At 30.1% G+C, this 20,705-nt stretch overlaps 1 protein-coding gene across 1 annotated transcript; it reads right to left on the bottom strand.

Moving 5' to 3' along the window:
- Positions 1-11,063: 11,063 nt before the first annotated feature.
- On the bottom strand, positions 11,064-13,090 carry Vha13 (V-type proton ATPase subunit Vha13). Its single transcript, XM_072894716.1, has 4 exons — positions 12,876-13,090; positions 12,280-12,380; positions 12,079-12,177; positions 11,064-11,986 (listed from the first exon to the last, which is right to left on the bottom strand). The coding sequence occupies exons 1-4, from the start codon at positions 12,955-12,957 to the stop codon at positions 11,912-11,914; spliced, it is 357 nt and encodes a 118-aa protein (XP_072750817.1). The 5' UTR covers positions 12,958-13,090; the 3' UTR covers positions 11,064-11,911.
- Positions 13,091-20,705: the final 7,615 nt, after the last annotated feature.

Below are 20,705 nucleotides of genomic sequence, written 5' to 3'. Positions count from 1 at the left end.
GCAGGTTAGGTGTGCACAGCTGATTGCAATGTCGACGGTGGCGACGACGCGTAGCACGTAGTTCACAGCGCGCCGGCTTCGCCAGTAACGTACGCGCACATGATTGGATGCAGTTTAAAGGCCTTTGCACGTAAAAAGTTTTAGGGTGATTCCACAATAGCTGTCGTAAGTCGGATATCGGAAGAATTGACCAATCATATTCGATTATTCTTCTCTAAAGTCAACCGTGATTGATCAACTCTTCCGACATCTGACTTACGACAGCTATTATAGAACCGGCCTTAGGGTGATTCCACAATAGCTGTCGTAAGTCGGATGTCAGAAGAATTGACCAATCACAGTTGACTTTAGAGAAGAATAATCGAATATAATTGGTCAACTCTTCCGACATCCGACTTACGACAGCTATTGTGGAATCACCCTAAAGGCTGTGGCACATAAAAAAATTTAAGCAGTAAGATGTAAAGCAGTAGAGTTCTATATAAACAGAAGCGACATCGGAGTCGTGATTTCTGATTGATAATACCCCCACCTAATTGAAGCAGCCATATTGAGCCCCAAAGTGGAGATAAACATATGCAGCATGCAGCATGTGTTTAGCTATAATGTTTAGGTTAGATTATAATATTGTAAAAAAATTAATATAATAATAATATAAAAAGAGATGGTACGAGTGTGCGAAGTTTTTGGCTGTCCTGTTCGGAAAGATCAAGGATTACGATTATTTTGTTTTCTAAAAAATCAAGAACATTTAGCTTGGTTATCTTACATAAGAATTAATCGACCCAAATGGATTTTAATGGATTTGTTATTTTTTATATATATATATTTTATTATTGTAAAACTGTAACACGTTTATAACCTCATATAAATGAAGTATGGCGGTGCTAGAAGTGGTGATGGGGGATCGATGTCGCTTCTCTGTTTATACAGAGTGTCCCCGAATTGGCGGATCAACTCTCGTCGGTAGATAGAGCGTGTTAAACTAAAGAAAAAAATCTCATCATTTTGCTAAATTCGCAATAATTAATAAGATATAAATTAATAAAGATCGGCCAATCTGTGCCAGTATAAGCGTGCGGCGCGAAGAAACCTCCCAGTTGTTACTTGATACTAGGCGCGCGGCAAGACGTAAACGCAGAACGCACTGTACGTGTCTCTTTAAGTACACCCTTTGTACTTCCTTTGTATGTCCTTTGTAGAGCGCTCCGCTTACTATCTCGCCGCGCGCCTAGTATCAAGTAACAAGTAGGAGGCTTCTTCGTGCCGCGCGCTTATCCTGGCACGTATTGGCCGATCTTTATTAATTTATATCTCATTAATTATTGCGAATTTAGCAAAATGATATAAGATTTTTCTCTTCAGTTTAACACGTTCTATCTACCCACGAGAGTTGATCCGCCAATTCGGGGACACCCTGTATAGGACTCTAATGTTTACTAGAGTTCTGGAGCGGGCACAATATAGCGGAACTGGAGCGGGCACAATATGGCGGTGCTGGTGGTGGTGGGGGATTGATGTCGCTTCTCTGTTATATAGGACTCTAGTAAGCAGTAGCTAAATCACAGACTTCTATATAATACTAGACTACTAATTCTCTAGATTTTGCTTATATAAAGTGTCCTTGAATTTTATGTACTAAGAGCGCGGTCGGGGAAATACTATTAGTGCTAATAGTGTCGTTCTGTTTTTGTTACTCATTAAAAGTTGAACAAAGATAGAACAATGCTGTTAGCACTAATAGCGTCTCCCCGAACGCGCCCTAAGGTGACTCTTTTTGCGCATGCGCTGACATGTGCCGACGCCATTATGATCAATACATGTACTTCTAACCTGCTTTCGGTCTCTAATTCTTGTCAGAACACATGTCGTGTTAGTAAAAAAAGTAAGAAATATAAATATTAAATTATGGGATACAAATGTGCAGTTATTTTATATAAGCTTGTCTATCATACTTAAGGTGCGTTCCATATGAACGCTCACGCGCTGTAAGCGCTCACGCTTATAAGCGCTATTTTCAATCGTTCCGTTTGCTGCTTAAACGCTTAAAACTGCAAACGGAAAGTTGTTCCTTTTGGGTGCATGAGCATCGTGAGCATGTCAAAATGGCGGAAAAACAGACTGTTCTTTTGTGTTCGCTAATTGTAATAATGTTCAAAATATTATTTGATGACGATGGAGATTCTTTAAAACTTAATACAGAAGTAGAAAACATTCTTTTAATTTTTAATAAGTATCGCGAGAAAACTGCAATATTACCCTTAAAGAATTATGTAGAAAAGATTTTACCATCATATACCGATGTACAATTTAAATCACATTTCAATTATTAATCATATATTAATCACATTACAATTTAAATCCATTTTTCTATTCATCATGCGATACTACAGGTGTGTTCCATATGAACGCTCACGCGCTGTAAGTGCTCACGCTTTTGCTGCCCTACCTCGATGAAATAAGTATTTGTGAGCACAAGTTATGACATCACAGTGACGTCATTAATGCGTTTATAAGCGCTTATAACTCCAAATGGAACAGTGTAAGTAATGCTTATAAGCGCTTTAAGCGTGTAAGCGTCCAAAAGGAACGCACCCTTAGTATGTATATACATGCGTGCAACACGCGCCTTCACAACGCATGCGCAGAAAGGGATGTCATACATACTTGTTTGTACATAAAATTAGAGCTGCCTTATACATAAGGAGTTAGCAGTCTATTATATAGGGCGCGTTCGGGGGGATACTATTAGCGCTAACAGTGTCGTTCTGTCTTTGTTACTCATTAAAAGTTGAACAAAGATAGAACGACGCTGTTAGCGCTAATAACGTCTCCCTGAACGCGCCCATAGAAGTCTGTAAGCTAAATCGACCAATCATAGTCGAGAATCATAGCAGCCATTTTAAAACGTAAGCAGAGCATAGATATCGGAAGTTAGAGATGGAGCATGAACCCAGTATTTAGACAAGGGGGGGTGAAGCCACTGAGGGAGAGATATACTGACATCTCTATTTTTATAAATAATTGAAAAAAAAAAATAAGATAATACATTTTTTCCGGCATAATGCGTAATAAAGAAAAATTCAGTGATATATATACATTAATATTTAGATAAATATGACAATATTGACAATATTTATAAAATATTTATGATATTTATAATAATTATTTAAATATTTTATAAATATTTATATCAAAATATAACTTTTTTTCTTCCAAAAAGAAAAATCATTAATATTAGTAAATCATACGTAAAATGTGAAATAGTATTTAGTTAGGTTTGAAATTGGTAATATGCTACGCTATTGCTGTTCATAGAGTTTGCTACCGCTATCACGCCATTGGCTCAGCGAACATTTTTGGTAACGTTTGCGTTGGTAGTGTGATAGCGAGTTCCCCGAACGCACCCATAGAGTCGCGTCCATGGTCGCGCCAAGCTCTTGGTCGCTTCTTATTGGTTGAAATCTTTGCTGTAATAATGGCAACATCGCCACTTTCGAGAATCGACCGCCAGATACATAACAACATAACTCCACGTGCTATTAAAGAGAGATCTGCAAAACTTGTAAAAAAATAATTAATAATTTATATATTATAAAAAATGCCGAAGCGGTGTATTGTGCTAAATTGTCCAAATGCAACGAGTGAAAAGAAGAACAAGACACATTTTTTCAAGTAAGTAAGAAAAATAAATATACTAATATATATGTATAATAATAAATATTAATTTTTAAATTAATATATTGCATTAAGATAAATATGATAATTTTAATATAAAAAATTTAGATTTCCACAAAAAAAGAAGCCATTATAGCAAAATGGATCGAAGCAACGGGGAGGAATAATTGGATACCTACTGAAGCTAGTGTAATATGTGATTTACATTTTAGAAAGGAAGATTACACGGCATCTGAAATAAAAAAAAGATTGAAAGCAGATGTTATACCTACGCTATATATACATTCTACGACAGACACGCGTAAGTATAGAAAGTAATGTTACTCAGGGTGGTGATTTTGTTAACATATGTCAAGGTCATTTACCTTTGAAGAAGCCGATGTTATGTAAATATTTACCGAAAGTAATAATAAGTATAATAAACAGTATAATAAATTTTCATTTTAAATTTTGTAAATTCTATTTTATTTTTTGAAAAATTAATTGTGTAATATATTTCTTGAGTATTTATAAATATTTACTTTTATGATTCCTTTCATATATTTTCTTATTTTATTTTTATAATTTAATCCAAAATTCATAAATTAAGTTAGAACGTTTAACTCTGAAGTAATTGTATGTATATGCGTAACAGATAAATCAGTTTATGTAAATGTTAATTATTTTTATACATAAAGAAAATACAAGTGTCTCTATATAAAAATAGCGTTATTAATATAGATTTGTATAATACAGATTTGTATAATACAGATATAATACAGTTTTAAATAAGCATTTATATATATACACAGACTTCTATTTTTTACAGAAAAAGAAAAGTAAGATATTTTTAACAAAGAATATGATCTTATTCAAGAAACTTACAAACACAATTTAGAACAACGATAGATGTCGGTATGTACAGTCAGACCTCTTATCCTACGACCCTCTTATGCTACGAAACGTCTTATCCTCCGACAAAAAATTCTCATTCATGCTATGACTGCAAAAGGGGAATTATACCCCCACTCTCAAATTTTTGTCGTAGGGTCAGAGATTTAAGGGGAAGATTCCGGACCGAAAATGTCATAAGATAACACAGGTCTACAAATTAAAGGGTATTTAATATCACATGAAATTTTATATTGATTTCCGAAGGAATTTGGTGCGCTGAATCCAAATCTGGCCTCAGAATGGCACCATCACGTCAGGATTTTGAGATATTCTAACCTAAAAGTGTAAAAATAGCTGTTTTAGCATTATTGGAGTTCACTCCTGGTTGCAGAGAATTTTACCGACAAAAACTAAACAAAGTACCGTAAAGTACAAGTCTTGCCCTTTAATTTCCATTTTGAACCATCCAAATAGGATTTTTTTTCACCGAGATACAGCAGATTTAAGTTTTTACTGCATACAGAAAATCAAATAAAGCGATGATGTTGGTTCATTTAAAATACCTTAACCCTTTGTAAACCTGTGTAAGAGGTCCGACTGTATATCATTCATCTGTCTTTTAATTTGACTTTTGATTGTACATTGATTGAAAATTATTATTTATGTTACACACACAGAAGAGGCAGGTATTAGTTGCGAACAACAAGGTACTAGTTGCGAACAACAAGGTACTAGTTGCGAACAACAAGGTACTAGTTGCGAACAACATTTAGATATGCAAGAGGATAACAATACTAGTATGCATATATATCTAAATATTCTTTCTTTTGCTTTCTTATTACTTTTACATTTAACAATAACTATATTTTATTTTACAGATGTTTCGACAGAAGATATGAATCGATCAAGAAAGAGAAAAGTTTCAGATCTATTACAAGAAGCACAATTAAAAATTGAGGAATTAGAAAAAGAAAATAATCAATTGAAAGATATAATACGATATTGGGAAAAAAAATATGAAGAAAAATGTAAAATTCGAGGGAATGAATTAAAATGTCTCTTTCAACAACAGCAAAAAGAATCCCAAGAGAAATTGGCGATAAAAAATAAACAATTAAAAGTATTACAAGTTCAAGTTAAAAGGAAAGATAGTAAAATCAAGGAATTGCTAACAAAATCATTATATATGAATTTATTAAGTAATACATCATATGATATTTTGTTGAACAAATTCGGAAATGTAAAAAAAAAACTAAAACTAAAGAAAACTAAAGCTTTAGTTTTTTTATTAGTAAGTTTAAATGGAAAATGGAAATGGACTATCGCCTATTTTTTTAAACATTCAATAACCGCTATTGTGTTAAAAGAATTAATAACAACAGCCTTAATCTTAACTGCAGAAGTACAATTAAATGTACATGCAATAATATGTGATGAAGAAACTGTCAATTGTTCTACATTAAAAGAATTTGGTTGTAATATTTTTGTCGATAAGTTCGAAGATATTGAAAACTCTTTTCCACATCCAGTATTAAATTACAATGTAAGAGTATTATTAGATCTGTGCCACATGTTAAAATTAGTCAGAAATACATTAGCAGAATACAAAGTTTTATGTAGCAATGAGGGAAATATTAAGTGGGAACATATTCTACATTTGCACACAATTCAACAACAGTTAACATTAAAATTAAAAAATAAATTAAGTTCACAATGTGTTAACTGGCAGCAAAATAAGATGAAAGTCAAATTTGCTGCGCATACTTTAAGTGCTTCAGTGGTAAACGCAATGAAGTACTTGAAAGATGCAAATGTAGAAGATTTCCAAGACTGTGAAAGTACTGTAAAATTTATTGAAACAATTGATTATTTATTCGATTTCTTAAATAGTAGGAACCCGTTTTTAAAGGGTTTTAAACAGCCTATCACAAGAAATAGATTACAGTACGTAAAACCAATAATTGTTGAAAAAATGAGTTATTTATATGAGTTAAAAACGATGGACGGCAAATTTTTGAAACATACAGGAAGAAAAACATTTATTGGCGGTTTAGCATTGGCAGTAAAATCCATTATAGAAATATTATTTGCTAAAATCAGAAGTAGACATGGATACAATAATAATCCAAATGTTCTGCAATTTAAATATACAATGAGGCAGATTCTAATGCGTAATAGTATAAAATGTAGTAAGTCTATGAATTGTATTGAAATGGATAATGATCCCGTTGGTGCTATTTTTGATATTGTATGGAAGGATAAAAGTAAAGAAAATATATTATCATGTGTAAATATTGATGAATCCGAAAATGTTGAAGATTTTTCTACAAAATTATTGTTGCCAACAAATTTACAAATAATAAGTGAAAATATACTATATTATATTGCTGGATATATTGTAAAAAACCTAAGAGTTGACTATTTAACTTATTATAATAGTTTATTGCGAGAACAAAATGATCATAATTATAATTATTACGGTCTTTTTTCAAAATTTGTTGATCATGTGTGTAGAGGTGGATTACTTTATGCATCATAAAGTGTTTAAAAAATAGTAACTGCTACAGAGAAAGAAATACAAATTCAAACTTGTGGCTTAACAGAATGGTCACAAAATAATTTAGATTTAAAAATATTATGTGCGATTAGGCGTAAGTTAGCCTTTGATAATACGATCTTTCCTAATTTATCATGTGATAATGTCGAATTTTTAGAGACACCGCATAAAATAAAATTAATTAATGTCGTATCTCATAGATATATAAAAATAAGATTATATTTTTATACAAAATTTTATGTACAGGAGGTTCTGCAACCACAAAGAAAATTTCATCGTTTAACAAAACAAATACTTTTTTATAACGAATAAGGTTTATTATACATATATAAATATTATATGTATAAGTATAAATATTTGCATAAATAATATTTATATATATATTAAAGTTTATTCGTTAAAAACAAAATATAACTTTTCTATTTTTTCTACAGTATTATATATTTTTTCTATTTTTTTGTAACATATTGTAAAATATATATATATATATATACATACATACATATATGTATTTGCATATTTTTGTTCCGCGTATTGTATGTCTCGAAAAAAGTGAATCGAATAACTTCTGCCATGTTGTACAATGCCAAAAAAATAAGTACAAAATAGGAAAAAAATAAAAATGAAATGTTTATATATTTAACATATGTATTATATATTTGTATACCAATCACACTTATTACATTATATTTATTTTAAAATATCTGATTTCAATTTTACACATTACTTCTGGAAAAAGATAAATCTCTGAAATTTGTTTCTGAAATTTTGTGAAAGGATTGAGTAAGTTAACATTTTTTTAACTTAAAGTTTTGTTTAAATTCATAACTGTTAAGAAATAATATATTTAAAAAATATAGTTTCTTATAAATTTTAGGAAATTAATGTAATCTTGGTTTGATCTTCATAACATATCCTGTATGTACTGTTTAAAATAAAGTTTTTTTCAATCTCTTTTGGAAAAATATATATTTCTTTTTGCGATGCGAAAAGGAGAATAAAAGAATACAAAAAAATTACAAAAATTTTAAATACATTGTTATTAGTCACTTGAGCATATTAAACTTATGTATAATAAAATTGATAATTTTTACACACCCGGTATATATCTCAAGTATATAAAACATTGTAGATTGCGCATGCTTGATCTTTCGACTGCGCATGTGCGAGAAATGTACATATTTACTGGCAACAGTTAAAAAAACGAGTTATATTAGCGATCTAGCCTATATAATAGAAGTCTGTGATAATAACCGATTGGAATGCAACCTAACGCAATCTTAACTGATCGGTCTCTTGCAAAACTGATTATTAATATTTAATAATTGATGTTAAGAGCTAATAATAATTGCTAATTAATATTTTTATTGATTTATTTATATTTTATTAGTATTTTTATAATAAAATACATAGCCGTCGTTTATATAATCACTGTACACATAGTTACCCATAGGCGGAGGACATGAAATTTTAAAAAACCCAAATAACATAAATTTTTCTTCTTTTATATTAATTGATGAATACGCCAATACGCTACAATAATGAACTCGGCGGAACGACGGCGTATCAAAAACAGCGGAACGTTCGCGATTGGTTAGATTTTCGATACGCGCAATCCGCGATACGCGTATCGAAAATCTGACCAATCGCGGACGTTCCGCTGTTTTTGACTAATAACAATGTATTTAAAATATGCAAATACATATATGTATATATATTTTTGATACGCCGTCGTTCCGCCGAGTTTATTATTGTAGCGTATTGGCGTATTCATCAGTTAATATAAAAGAAAAATTTATTTCGAAGCAGTTTTTTGTAAAATTAATAATAAACAAAGAAAGTATAAGTCTTGTGAGTATATAGCATTTTGAAATATTATTTTTGTAATATTTAGAATTATTGCTCGCTCCTTGTGTTAAACGTCGTTCAATGGAAAATATTGGTCTGACCCAATATTTCTGTTTTCCTTTATTCATAACTTTTCTCTCGTTGTTCAATGGTAAATAATAATAAAGCGCATAAAATTTTATAATTTTACGATGTATTTCCTGCTTCGTAAAAACATCGTAACTTATCCGCTTTAAACGCTTTATTAATAACAAAATTGAAAGCAATATTGTTTTCGATTTCATTCTGCACTTGGTAAAAGCCAAATGTTTTATTTACTAATATTAAATAAATTAAATAAAACTCACTTTATATACATACTGTGGATATTCTTCGATTTTTCCGCCTGCTCTTTGTTCCTACAGTTCCATGAAGCGGAATTCGCGTAAGCGAATCAGTGGTTCACCAATCACAAGACTGTCTAGATGAAGGAAATAACGAAAATCGTTTTGTGATTGAGCATCCGCTTAATTTACTTACGCGAATTCCTTCATGGGACCGTAGGAACGAAACTTTCACATACCGAAAACAGTGGAACGTCCGCGATTGGTCAGATTTTCGATACGCGCAATCCGCGATACGCGTGATACGCTCCATGGGACTGCATCCTAACACCGCACAGATTACATATACATTATATGACGTCATCACTAAATCAACCGTTTTTGTCACGTGAAAAATTTGAAAAATTGAAGCATTTTATTAATTAATTTTAATAATTTACCAATGTAAAAAATGTTAACTTTCAGTGTTTATATTATTAAAATAACATATACAGGGTGTCCCAGAACCTTCCGTCCATAAAATGACGTATTTCTGACACAATTCTAAGACAATTTTTCCTTTACCAAAATTTGATTTGAAGCGTAGTTTTTGTGTTATAAGCAAAAATAGTTAGCAAATCACGCGTCGAGTATAGAAGGCAGGCATGTTATTTTAAGGAACACTTATTCCTGACGTAATTATAAGACATTTTCTTCTTTACCAAAATTTTATTTACAGCATAATTTTATGTTATAAGATAAAATAGTTAGCGACTCATGCGGCGGTAATCACTCGTCGAACGGTCAGCTGCGCCCGCGCTCGCGGTGCGTCGCGTGGCTCCTGCCTGCATTCTGTACTTGACGTGTGATTTGCTAACTATTTTTGCTTATAACTCAAAAACTACGCTTTAAATCAAATTTGGGTAAAGGAAAAATTGTCTTAAAATTGTGTCAGGAATACGTCATTTTACGGACGGAAGGTTGTTCTGGGACACCCTGTATATTAATTTAAAAAATATATGCATATAGTCTATCATTTTGTATACTTCCCTATTGCTTTTTTCAGCATATAAGTCCGCTGTCTCACCTTTAATTTTTTATATTATTTGATCTTTATTTACATCTCTAATTTGATATTTTTCAACTTTTATTAATTTTAACTTTCGACCGGCATATTATTATACATATATATTAACAATTTAATTTAATTATTTTGTCTGCATGAAGAGAACAACTGAAGAGGATCCTAAAAGAGAAAGATTGAACCGTCTCGTATTGTAATTATATATTTGTTTTTAATTTTAATTTCAAATATATACTCGCTCTCTTACACCTGCAGGTGTATTTGGTTCTGATTTTGGCTTATGATTATGTATTCCTTTAGATTTAAATGCAAATTATGAAAGAAAGCGACCAAATCATCAAACTTTTACACTTACATGATTATATTTCATCGAGAAAAGAAGAGCGATAACATGATCATAATTAATAACAAAATTTTTAAAATCGATAAATATAAGAATTTTCATTATATTATATGCAAGATTCGTCTTTGCGTACAATATGTATAAAAAGTATTTTAAAATCAATATTTAAATGTCTTATATTTATATATTCTTAAATTTATAAATTTCCCTTTTTTTCGTGTTTATTTGTATTAAATTATATTCAACTATATTAAATTATATAATAAATTATATATTATATTAATATCTTAGCTCCCTAATATACATATATACATACAGGTCTCTATTTAAAAATAGTAATTTTTAAAAGAATGGAAAGAGAATATAAGAATTTTAGAATTTTACTTTTTTCTTTTCTTGTTTTATTTTTTATTTTTGAATATTATATAATACTGTACAGACAATCAAGTTACATAGACAAGGTGTGTGTGTGTATAAAATATATGAAACAAAGTTACTCATTTTATAAACTCAACAGACTTTAAAAGATAAAATAAGTTTAAATATTGCTACAACATTACGTGGTTTACTATCGACTGGGAGCGCGTCTGTAAACCGCGGAAAGATGTAGAGAAAAATCTTGTCGTTTCCTCGATGTCCAAGTGTCCTCAATGCAACAGAAATTATGGAATGACACCTAATAATATATATTTATAATATCATAGAATTCTTTACCATCACCCTAGATCACTTTAGTCTATCTATCTTAATGACAATATATCTTTCCGATGTGTCTAGGCCATGGCACATCGGATGATACTCTACATTTTATATATATATATATATATATATATATATATATATATCTATATATACATATAAATGTATGTATGTGTATATATATACATATATATATATTTTTTTTTTAATGCAAATACATTATAGCAATTCTCAAACTACCCAAACATGTGCTGACAAAAAAGCTCAACAATAATAACAATATGGACACATTTATTGTCATATAACAATTGTGAGAAAAAGGATTTTAGTAGTAGTTTGAGTATCACTACATAAAGCTATACTGTATACATTTACTGCAGTAAAATATAATGTTACATCTAATATAACAGTGATAAATACATTATTAAGATTTGATGTAAGTAAACAGTAATATTCAATGTGTACATTTATATATAGTATTAATATATATTATATTATTTATAATTATTAGATGCAATTTCTACAGTTTAGATCTCAATGCGATAATTGCTGTGCAATTCTGGCTTGATATCATAAACCAAGTCCAAAATCTTAAGCATGACCTAAATTAGAAAAGAAGAAAAGGAAATATTATAATTTTTCACTATCAATTACAAATAATTGTCTTTATTAATTATATATTATGGACTCTTACCGCGTTTTTGTGTACAGCAACGGTCTGATTCATTTCTTCTATCTTGATTCGTGTATCTGCCTCAATGCGTGCAGCAACATCTTCTTTTGAACCCATATGCTATAATACAAGTAACATCATGATAAAATTTGTAATTAAATTGATATTATGATATAAATTTAACAACAATATAATTATAGACTAATGAGAAATAATGCTTACTTTGGCTTCAAACTCACGAAATTGTTTCTCACGTTCCTGCCGATATTTCTCAACTTCATCCTGAGCTTCTTCTTTAGCTTGCTTCAGACGGCGTGCTTTACCTATAAAGATACAAAAAAGATTACAATTACAAGTATATTCGGAATTTTTCCCAAAACTATACAAAATACATTCTGACTTATAATAATATTTTAACACTATTTAATTAATATTCCTACATTCAGATCTTAATTTCTAAAGAAATTCAACAATTATTAAAACAAAATCAATGTACAGCAAATAAGTAAAGCAAATGTCTTTGAAAAGAAATTGTAAAACTTCATAAAATAAAGTTGTGTATTCAATAGACTGAAAATTTAAGCAACTTCGCGAAAAAAATTACTCCAATAACACAAACAGATACACAATTAAAATTCAATCTCTATACTTTACAGTATTATCTTGAGTGAATGATCAAAAATTTGTAACGGTTATCACTTTTAAAAAGGTTTAATATCATGACGTAAGGTTACAGATCTGATGATTGAACGATCAAATGTCGCATTCACATTGTGGATATTTTCTCGCACGGATTATTTCGCCGAAGGTGTACTCACGTTTTCTAGCATCCGAGACCTTCTCCGCAGCGCGTTTCTCGGCGGTTAAAAGTTGTTGAATACCCTGTGTCTGGCTAGCCATTTTTGCGAAAAGTAACGAAAAACGAACGACAAGAATTGGCGAGAGCGAGAACTATCTCCTGTCACGACTCGATCATATGACTTTGGATTGGAGATGGAGCCCTCTGCCCCGCCTTATAAAGGGGGAACCTCTGTCTCGTGGTCTTTCACGTGGTTGCTCCAGTTTTCCTAGAGGGCCTCTAGAGGAACGCAAAAATTATTCTGCGCACTGATTGGCTCACACAGTTTGCATACTTTAGGCCCTGCGCACAATAGGAAAAATATTAAATATTAAATATTAAATATTATATTATTTTAAAACGAGAAAATAAATGAACTAACGCACAATGCATTGAGAATTAGGAATAAAGAATTAAAATAATGGAATATAAATATTAAATATTAAACTCGTACTATCATGGCGGCATATTCCAAATCTTACTAAATCCCTCAGAAATACGAAGCCAATCTCTTTCATTAGGTTGTTTTAAATAAATAGGTGAGAATCTATCAATAATAACTGAGCATGTTTCAACAATTAAAGCACGAACAGTTGATTCACCCACACGATGATGTAATATGTAATGCAATGGAAAAAATTGATTCTCCACTAGCTATAAATCTAATAATAAATAAAATAAATATATATTAGTCAAACATGATTTTATTTTTACAAAGTATATGCATTAAGTTTACAAAAAAATAGAACATTCTCAAAAGAAAATTTTAAAATATTAATTTTAAACATCTTAAAAGTGTATCTATTTTTTTTGTAAACTATTATTGTAGTAATACCAAATTTTAAAAAATTAAATAAATATACCTTAGTGTAATTATTAAACACTGTTCTGGAGTTAAAGCTTTCCTTAAACTGGTTTTCTTTAGAAAGGGAGAAATTTTTTACATATTTCTAACGTCATTCTGGTATAACGGAAAAAGTGATCAGTATCATTTTTAAACTCTTCCATGAAAGGGATGAAATTATTTAGATTATCTCTTTGTAAATTAATAGGACGGACTCAGCTTATTTTTCCAAAGTTTATGTTTATTATTTTTTCTTTTTCTAATAGCATAATTCCCATTAATTTAAAAACAAAACGGGAAAATAAAAATATTGCTCTAGGATTAAAAACGACTCCCTGGTTAACAATGTCTAAATCCATATTTAAATTTATAAGCTATGAATTTTTTATTTTGTTATGGTTATGTCTGCATGACACAATTTTTATATTTTATATTTTATTCTTTTTTAATTGTGCGTTACATTTAATCTCTATTCCTAATTCTTATTCTTAATATTTAATATTTAATATTTAATATTTAATAATTAAGGGTCGGCAGGGCCGATTAGAAAATTCCAGCGTCACTGTCACCAACATTGAGAAATGAATTCTTATTTAATGTATTGGTGTATGTCTGTATACGTACATCATTGCATTTCAAGAGAGACGAAGACGACATTATTATTGTCTTTCATTGTCTCTCCTTAGCAAGCTGTGCTGCCAACTCAATTTCTTACAATTAGCTGCACTTGCACTTTAGGTACAGATACAATATTCTATTCGGTAATATTTTGCCTCGAAGAAGTTATATTTCTTTATAAAACTTTTTTTGCTACATTCCTTGCAAAGTTTATTACCCCGCTAAAGAGCCGGATTTTGCATTTTGGCTTTTAAAAAATTTATAATAATTACAATAGGTGCACCTGGTCTATATACTTCATTCACGATCAGTATACCTTATTTATGTCAACTTTATGAAATTTTATTTTAAGCCTTTTTTTCAAAAAATCGCTCTTTAGCGGGCTGCGAGCAATCCTTCTAAATAAGAATATCATTGACTGCGTTTAGCAGAGAAAGCAAATCAGTGAGCGCTTAGTGATTCTTTATTGTGATTGGTTTCTGCACTTAAATCCATCGAAGGTCTAAATGCAAGAACCAATCACAATAAAGAATCACTAAGCGCTTATTTATTTGCTTTCTTTGCTGAACGCAGCCATTGTTAAATATGATTCTTTCTTAATTTATAGCCGAAATATCGTCGAAAAGAATTTGTAGTTCCGAAGTCTCCGCATGAGGTCTCCACCGTGTCGCCTGTCGACCCTTAATATTTTTCAGCTTCGTAAAATTAGCCGAACCACTTTGATTTTTTTATAATTAAAATTAACTAATCGTTTGGTCATCGTTTGTTCATAATTGGTCATCCAATTAAAACGTTTGGTCATTTATCGTTTTCATGTGCGGTAAAATGACGACGAGCGACGTATAATGATATGGACGTGCGCTGCGGTCACGCGCGCATGCGTTTTAGTAACTTATACAAAAATTTAAATAAATCTTTTTTAATTTTAAATAAATCTTTTTTAATTTTAAATAAATTCTTTTTAATAATGTAGCTATGCAAGTTGCAAACCCATGTGGAATTGTATATGCATTGCGAAGTACATGCTTAGACGGGAGTGCATAGGGGGACGGGGCTTCGCCCTATATAAAACCAAAGAGTAAAAAGAAACAGGAGGGAGCATATGGCTCGAGCTAAACGGACGGAAATGCCCACAGACTTCTTTATATAACTAGACTGCTAACTCCGGCAAAATACATAACACCGAAAAGTATGTACAAAACTTATGTGTATGCGTCGTCATTAGTAGGATGACAGTCACGCTGATTGGTTGAATTTAAAGCAATGTCACTCACACACGAGTTTTCTATAGTAACCATATTATATATCTATCCCCTCCTTTTCTCTATTCTATTAAGGGTGCATTCGGGGAGACACTGCTTAGCGCTATTTAATGCTATAACTGTTCGGGGAGTTAGCTAGTAACACTACCAAATACTACCGTGACGTCACTGATGATAGTGTTTTACGTCATCATTTTGCACAACCAACGCTATTCCTTCCGAGGTAGTGTGTCGATAGCGTTTGTGTTGGTAGTGCGATAACGAGTTCTCCGAACGCACCAGTAGTGTTCAGCATAACCAATTATTATAACTGACCGGCATAATGCGTAATAAAGAAAAATTCAGCGATATATATACATCAATATTTAGATAAATATGACAATATTGACAATATTTATAAAATATTTACAAAATATTTATAATAATTATTTAAATATTTTATAAATATTTATATCAAAATATAACTTTTTTTCTTCCAAAAAGAAAAATTATTAATATTAGTAAATTATACCTAAAATGTGAAGCTACCGCTATCACGCTATTGGCTCCGCGAACATTTTTGGTAGCGCTTGCGTTGGTAGTGTGATAGCGAGTTCCCCGAACGCACCCTAATGTTGTAGATATTTTTCGGGGTCACTTTTTAGGTCTAATATATAAGGAAGTTAGCGGTCTAGTTATAGTATAGAAGTCTGTGGAAATGCCTATTATACCAACATAAAAGTGGACACTCAAAATGGCTGCTTATGGGCGTCAAAATTGAATGGCTTTTCGGAGATGCTGGAAGAACAATGTTTTAAATATAAGTATGGAATATACTTTATATTTTTAATAAAATCAACTCAATAAGATTAAATTGAAATATATAATTTTAATATGCAACAAATAAAATAAAATATATTAATAATATTGAAATTTTAACACATTGTTTACTGTCCTTTAAATAGTATATCTAAATAAAATATTAAATTCTTGTTATTATATTGACAATTATTAACCGATGAAATGTTATCCCATAATTTCGCACTGTTGTTATGCCACAGACCTGATAATGCACCATAATTTTATTTCACTATTTTTTTTTAGAATTAATAATTATGCAAAATAATACGCGCATGCGTGTCTCTCTAACAACAGCAGCAGACGATGCTAATAAGCGTCAAAAAAGTGGACACTCAAGATGGCGGCTTCCGTCAGCGATTTGGCTAGCCCCCACCACCGATACATTTCCTCCTGTTTCTTTTTACTCTTTGGTCCTGCCTAGAGACCCTCTAATAAGAGTCTCGCCATAAGGCAATCTGGGCAAAATTCTGCGAGAGAGAAAGATATATATTCACTATTCTTCTCTCTCTTAACTAACCTAATCCTAACCTCTTTTAACGCGCTGACCGCTGATGTTATAATGTTTGTGATAGTAGTTTATGTTTTCTCATTAGATACACAAATATTATATATTTTAGGTTTTTATAATGCTTATGATAACAGTTAGTTTTCTCATGAAAATAAAGCAATTTATTATTTCATGTTTTATGTGTTTATTTTTTTATTTTTATTTTATTTTGTTAATTTTTATGCAATTAATAAGGATTAAATTTAATTAAGGATTTTATTTAATTACTAAAAATTAAATATAAACAGTTTTTTATTATATATATTATTTTGATGTTTAACATAAAAAAATTATAATATTTAGTTCTAAAACGTTTATTTTTTATTTATGTTACTGAAATATAATGTTTATGCTAATAGTAAGATTAATATGATTCAAATATGAGCGGGAATTGCCCAGATATAGAGGACCAATCAAAAGTGGATATCTTATGGCGAGACTCTTATTAGAGGGTCTCTAGTCCTACCGACCCTTAAGGTGTACAAACTTTAGAAAGAGAAAGATGCTGTAAGCTCCTTTTTATCCTCGTTTAACAACGCGTTGATTGGTGATCATAGGTAATAGAAGGGATGAAAGGGAGACAATAAATTATAAGGAGTGGTAAATGGCGAGACTTAAATATATATCTGTCTTTATTCATTTAGAAAGAAAGATAAAGATAGACACATGTTTAAATCTCACTTAAATTCAAAAGAAGCCTATAAGCGCATAATATCACGTGATAATTATTAATATTATATAATATTTAAGGTATATTCTTATATTATATCCTCTAAAAATATACCTTAAATATATCTTAAATATTATATAAAATTATGCGCTTATAGGGAATGTTGGTGCAATCAGACCTAAGTCAACCATTCTGCTAATTGTAAGGATTTCAGCCATTCTGCTAAAACCCTTGTTATTATATGTATGTATTTCAATTTGTAATTATTTTTGGTGTTGCGCTTTAATTGAAAGTATACATATAATGAACAACAAATTTTTAAATAATTCTGACGAAAGATTGGAGGACGAAAATGCATCGGATTTCTTAAAAGTACGAAACATGGATTTATGAATATGTTTTATTACATATTATTATTAATTGCACGTAATCTTTTATTTTATAATTAGTATATATTATGAAGTAAATATACATATATGTTTTAAAATATTTTTATTGAAGTTATTGAAAAATTATATTTTATGTGTGTATATATGGAGCATTCCATACGAAATCGACTACTTTTTTCCGCAAATATTTTTTATTTGCTTCATATTTTTTATGTTTTTGCACTTATTGAAAGTAGTTTGCATGATTTTTTTTAGATTTTTATCTCCATTCATAATCGAGTTATTATAAATTAAGAAAAGAAATTAATAAAAAAAAATTCAAATAGTTATACTTTAAGAAGAATAAAGATATTGGCATTTATCAGGTGGTTATTTTTTTTGCTTTTGAATGTAGTTTTCGAAAAAAAATATTGAAAAAATTTTTAAAAATAATTTGATATCGTTTTAGTCAATTTTAATCAAAATTATTTTTTTTCCTTATGAGACCCCTTCGATTTTTTTCTAAAAAATTGATGACATTTTAGACTTAAATACAAAATTTTTGAGCCATGAGCAAAGAGGGGATTCAAATAACTTTGATTTTTTAAGACCATTTTGTGCAATTTTTTTTTTCGAAAATTACATTTTTTAGTTTTTTACATTACTCTGATAAGAAAAAGAGTTTACAGACATAATAAATACTCATTCTAAAATATTAATAATAGAGAAAAAAATTTTAATACTTTTTAAAACTATTTTTTCGCTGTTTTTCTCAAAAATGTTTATTCATTTCTTAGACGACTCTTATCGAAAAAGAAGCTTTGCAAATAAAAGATTAATTAAATAACATTAATTAAATAAAACATATTTTATTAGAAATTATAACACAATAACATTTATTTTTTAATAATTTAAATAATTTATTAAAATAATTAATTTATTTTTTTTTCCCTTTTTCTTTGTTTTCCTGTGTTTTTAAATATTTCATAAGATTTTACATTAGTAGATTGAGAAAATCTTTTAACATTAATAATTCCATTAATAATAAATAATTAATTATTCAAATTATTAAAAAATAAATGTTATTGTGTTATAATTTCTAATAAAATATGTTTTATTGCGTCCAAAAGGAACGCACCCTTAGTATGTATATACAGGATGGATCATTTTAATCCATCCAGTCGAATATCTCGAAAACCAAGCCCGGGAAAGAAAAATGTTTCAGACAAAAGTTGTATGATTTCGAAGGGGCCATAAGATGGTACCGTTGGTTTGACCTTGAAAAGTCATTTGAAAGTCACGTGAAGGTCACTTCAAGTTTTTTAAATGGAATACCCTATATATTTTTACATATTCTTGTAGCTCATCTCGAGAGCTTTCCAAAACACTCATAACAAAGTAGTTTTCATTAAGTATTTTTTGAGTTATAAGGCTTCAAAGTTGCAGTATTTTGACATAAAATACAAGATATCTCATAAAATATTCATTTTTTGATTATCTTACTCTAATACTTTTATGCACAGAATAACGAGACAAATCAATTGGCATAATTAAAACACATAATTATGTTAAAGTAAAAATGTGTTACTGTTGGTTGCAAATTCAGATTTTTACTTTAACATAATTATGTGTTTTAATTATGCCAATTGATTCGTCTCGTTATTCTGTGCATAAAAGTATTAGAGTAAGATAATCAAAAAATGAATATTTTATGAGATATCTTGTATTTTATGTCAAAATACTACAACTTTGAAGCCTTATAACTCAAAAAATACTTAATAAAAAATACTTTGTCATAAGTGTTTTGGAAAGCTCTCGAGATGAATTACAATATGTAAAAATATATAGAGTGTTCCATTTAAAAAACTTGAAGTGACTTTCACGTGACCTTGAAATAACTTTTTAAGGTCAAACCAATGGTACCATCTTATGGCCCCCTCGAGACCATACAACTTTTGTCTGAAACATTTTTCTTTCCCGGGCTTGGTTTTCGAGATATTCGACTGGATGGATTAAAATTGTTTACCCTGTATATGCGTGCAACACGCGCCTTCACAGCGCATGCGCAGAAAGGAATGTCATACATACTTGTTTGTACATAAAATTAGAGCTGCCTTATACGTAAGGCGTTAAGGCTGTGGCACATAAAAAAATTTAAGCAGTAAGATGTAAGCAAGAGCTAAATCGATCAATCATAGTCGAGAATCATAGAAGCCATTTTAAAACGTAAGCAGAGCTGAAAATTCCGTATGGTTGAAATTGTTACGTCTTAAGTCTTACGACTTAAGTTTTTTTATGTGCCACAGCCTTTAGCAGTCTGTGGAACCCACAGACTTCTATATAATACTAGACTGCTAACTCCTTATGTATAAGGCAGCTCTAATTTTATGTACAAACAAGTATGTATGACATCTCTTTCTGCACATGCACTGTGAAGGCGCGTGTTGCACGCATGTATATACATACTAAGTATGATAAACAAACTTATATAAAAGTATAAAATAACTGCTATACAAAATTTTAAATAAATCTTTTTTAATTTTAAATAAATCCTTTTTAATAATGTAGCTATGTAAGTTGCAAACCCATGTGAAATCGTATATGCATTGCAAAGTACATGCTTAGATGGGACTGCATAGGGAGACGGGGCCTCGCCCCGTC

The sequence above is a fragment of the Anoplolepis gracilipes genome, chromosome 6, assembly GCF_047496725.1.
Source record: "Anoplolepis gracilipes chromosome 6, ASM4749672v1, whole genome shotgun sequence".
NCBI classification, from domain to species: Eukaryota; Metazoa; Arthropoda; class Insecta; order Hymenoptera; family Formicidae; genus Anoplolepis; species Anoplolepis gracilipes.
This window is presented reverse-complemented; position numbering and strand designations above follow the sequence as displayed.